Genomic DNA, 3,998 nt, shown 5'->3' with positions numbered 1-3,998 from the left:
CCAAATGCAGAACCGAACACACCCTTAGACATGGTCTTATAAGAGCATCTCCACTCGTCTCCCCGAGAAGCCCCCACGAGCCGTTTTTTACATCCGGACGGCGAAAAATGGCCCAGTCGTGCCCCCAGGTTCTCGTTTTCGTCCGGAAAACAGCCTAATTTCGTCCGGACTCCCCGGGCCATCCTCGGTTTCCCGGGGATCTCTCGGGGACTCCGGATGGAGCAAAACCAACCGCTCACGCCCACGTGTCTCCTCTTTCGTCCGGACTCCCCGGACTATCCTCTTTTTCCCCAAGAAACGCCGCTTGGGGAGCACACGACTGGAAATATACTGCCCCCATACCAAAAATTGATCCAATCCGGAGCTATTTTCATCCGGAATTCGCCCCGAGGGCCTCCAACGGCTTTTTTTTTTTTTTTTTTTTTTTTTTTTTGAGGAAGGGCCTCCAACGGCTGGGATGCTCTAAAGCTCGCCAACCGCTCCAGCGAACCGAAGCCCAGTGCCGAGCCAGCCCATGTCATGACTTGGCCTACTGGCGTCTCTGTGGCCACGGTCATGACATGCTTGCCCTGAAGATAAAAAAGGGTAAGATAGGAAGCACATCGATTTAGAGGAGGAAACCCTAACCAGGAAATTCACCACATCTGAACCCCGATTCATCGAGCGGCGCGCAGGAGATGGAGCTGATGGAGAAAGGGTTGGCGGGGATGGAGATCTCCATCGGCGGCGAATCAAGTACAAAGACCAGGTCGAGGAATAAGAGCACCAGAAAGCCGCAGCCAGATAGCCTGAAGCACACCATGATCCAGAAGACGGAGGAGCAATCTCGTCGAGATGTGCACCAACCTCTGATCCAGAAGATGGAGGAGCAATTTCGTCGCGATCCACGCCCACCTGAGATCCAGCGGGGGAAGGTAGAGGAGGCGGCGGCTCCTACAAAGACGAGGTCGGTGAAGAGCATCATAGAGACGCCGCTAGATAGACTGAGGCATCTCGACGAGTTGCAGGACAGGATCAATCTGATGGAGGCGGAATATCTTAGCAAGAATGGGATCCAGAGGAGGAACGAGGAGAAGCTTCCTAGAGAGGAGCAGGAGATTGAGGACTACCGTAAACAATGGGAGAGGTGCTATGGCCGCAGCTTCGGTTCCTTTGACGCAGAAAGTAAGAAATTCTTCACTTGATTGCATCTCCTCATGAATGAATCTGCGAAAAACACCCTTCTGGTCGGCTTGCCTATGCCATTTGTGTTTATGCAGGAACATAAGAAAAGCCCTCTTTTTTGTTCTATGTATGCTTTATTAATTGGGAGAGAACTAGATTTATTTTTAAACCCAACCACAAATTAGGAGTAGGATACATCCTTACCATGTTTATGCAGGAACATAAGAAAAGAACCCTCTTTTTTGTTCTATGTATGCTTTGTCAATTGGGCGAGAACTAGATTTATTTTTAAAACCAACCACAAATTAGGAACCCATCGATGGATGCCGTTACTATGTTTTTGCAGGAACAAAAGAAAAGCCCTCTTTTTTGTTCTATGTATGCTTTATCAATTGGACTAGAACTAGATTTATTTTTAAACCCAACCACAAATTAGGAATAGGATACCTCCCAACCCATCAATGGGTGCTGTTACTATTTTTTTGCAGGAACATAAGAAAAGCCCTCTTTTTTGTTCTATGTATGCTTTATCAATTGGGCGAGAACTAGATTTATTTTTAAACCCAACCACAAATTAGGAATAGGATACCTCCCAACCCATCGATGGATGCCGTTACCATGGATGTCAGTATCGTTGTAGCATTGCATGTTTCATTTGGGACTATTTCATAAGAATGACAACAAATCTACTCCATAACAGTATATCAGGGAGTAGGGAAACGTCTGTTTCCTTGCATATTTCACTAGGAACAGGATAACGTAGCATTAGATTAATGACCCTGAATCCGCACTGATATCCTATCTTATTGCACTGGATGAGACTATGTTTCATGGTAACAAGTTCTATCACTTAATTTAATTCACCTTTTCTTTCAATGTTCTCACATTAGCTTCTTCCATGCAGCTTCTCTTGGTCATGTGTACTGTGCAACAGGAACCATCCCACCAGATGCTCTCCCGGAGTGTTCCTTGCAGTTCTTTTCCATCAAAGTCACCGACCTAAGCTATAGCCTCAGCTGGCCACTGCAGGTCCATGGCTTTGTTGCTGCCAGGGACTCGGTAGATCATAAACGCAACTATCTCTTCAGATGCACCAGGGATAGCTGCCAAACCCTCACTAAAAAGGTGAGTCAGTTGCGACTACCTACAGTCTAACTCTTTGTCTATCAATTTGTGTTATCTTTATTTTCTTGCTGCCAGCTACTACTATTAGACCTACATTCTTATTCTTCATGTGTCTATTCCTGTGTCCTGCTTCAGTTTTGTATACTCCTGAAGTTAATTAATTATTTATTATTGTGATGCTTGCATTGCAGGATCCATTCCTGCGCATAACAGGCCCATCTCGAGCGGTTCTGTTAATTGACAAAGTTGTGGTTGAAGTTCAGTTAAAAGTAAAGGGTGACAAAGAGTCAGAAGATGAAGTATTGGCTTTCAAATGTTTTGAATTCCAGCAAAGTTGTCCGTTGAAAGATGGCATCCCTACACGCATCCCAGGCCAGCGCTGCAAGCTTGAGTGTGCTTTGGCAGTGCTGCCTAAGTCAATTGGGGCCACTGTGGGTTTCCGAATTGTTGATGGGTCATGGCCCGATCAATGCCCAGGGTTGATTGTTTGCAAGACCGACAATGCAAAAGAAGAGGAAGTGGTACTGTTGCTTGATTTTCAAGATGGGAAACTGCCTACCAAGTCTGATGGTGTGGTTGAGCTCTCGAGGCGGCTTGTTTCCGTAGGTTTCCCAGCAGGCAAACTGATCTTTTCTGTTGAGGCCTCTCGTAATAGCTTTTCTGCAAAAGCCACGGTTGACTTTGGGATGGAAACGTTGGGTGCAAGTACTCGCATGTGTGATCTTGTTTTCTGCAAGTTGGAAGTGACTGTTTCTTGGTCTTTGGTTTCTGCCAAGCGGGATTGATGTTTGGAGGCGTCCAATCTTGAGCATGCCTTGCCCGCTGTTTGTCCAACTAAGTAGTTGAACTACATTTATTTATGTGTGTGGTCATGCCATGGTACTGTACGGCTAACCGTTCTACTTGTTTAACAATGTAATTCGCTCAGATGTGGGGTTAGGCTGCTTAGATAATGAGCATATTAGATATTATATGTCTTGTTTGTGGAAGTAATGTTTGTCAGTAATGTTGCTACATTATAGGTGTAGCTTCTGTCAGGAATTTGCAGTTTGATCAGAACATGTCATTTGCTTCTTACATTTCGTTGTGTGTTGTCCTGTAACATACGCTCTGGCAAGAGGTTGGTCAATCGCTCGGTAAAGGCTAGCCACCTAAGCATATTTGCAACTGAAAAAAACAAAGTTGTGCCCGTCAACCCTGCTGTTCCCCTCTATGCTGGCCAGTTCTTCAATCCTCTTCCATGGAAGGACAGCCCAAGTACATGCTGCTGATTGGCACAATCTTGGATTTGAGCGTCATGTTGCAGGAGAGTTTAACCCTGCACACGAGGGATGGATGTAGTACTTGTGCTGCACTGCTCTCGTTTTTCTGGCTATGTGAGTCAGCGATAATGCAAGAAGCTACATTCGGATGTTGGCAGGCAGAGATGTTGGATTGCCGATCCTTTTCTACTCCCTCCGTTTCAGTTTACCAGTCTTCTTCGTATTCCTAGATTGCCAATTTGACCTATATAATTTAAATCATATAATGCAAAAATTATATCATTAGAAAATAGAACATCTAAACTTTCTAATAATATAATTTTTATAACATATAACTAATGCTAACTTGATCAAATTTACGACCTAGGGGTACGCGTGCGCCTAATAAACTAAGAGAGATGGAGTATTTTATGTTGACTTTGGTGCTACTTCCAATCTATGATCAAT

General features: G+C 44.8%; 1 protein-coding gene across 1 annotated transcript; it reads left to right on the top strand.

Moving 5' to 3' along the window:
- The first annotated feature begins 512 nt into the window (after positions 1 to 512).
- On the top strand, positions 513 to 3,366 carry LOC124658124. The gene is made up of 3 exons (XM_047196550.1): positions 513 to 1,164; positions 2,069 to 2,289; positions 2,481 to 3,366. Exons 1-3 carry the CDS (start codon positions 678 to 680, stop codon positions 3,072 to 3,074), a joined length of 1,302 nt encoding a protein of 433 aa, XP_047052506.1. The 5' UTR covers positions 513 to 677; the 3' UTR covers positions 3,075 to 3,366.
- The last annotated feature ends 632 nt before the right edge of the window (positions 3,367 to 3,998 follow it).

Source organism: Lolium rigidum, chromosome 5 (genome assembly GCF_022539505.1).
Source record: "Lolium rigidum isolate FL_2022 chromosome 5, APGP_CSIRO_Lrig_0.1, whole genome shotgun sequence".
Classification (NCBI taxonomy): domain Eukaryota; kingdom Viridiplantae; phylum Streptophyta; class Magnoliopsida; order Poales; family Poaceae; genus Lolium; species Lolium rigidum.
Note: the sequence above shows the minus strand (reverse complement) of the source record. Positions and strands in the feature narration are given on the sequence as shown.

Excerpts from the sequence above, each read along its gene's own strand:
- LOC124658124 (XM_047196550.1), top strand. The coding sequence starts at position 678 with ATGGAGCTGATGGAGAAAGGGTTGGCGGGGATGGAGATCTCCATCGGC. Across the intron at positions 1,165-2,068 it reads CGGTTCCTTTGACGCAGAAA|CTTCTCTTGGTCATGTGTAC; the intron begins GTAAGAAATTCT and ends TCTTCCATGCAG. Across the intron at positions 2,290-2,480 it reads GCCAAACCCTCACTAAAAAG|GATCCATTCCTGCGCATAAC; the intron begins GTGAGTCAGTTG and ends CTTGCATTGCAG.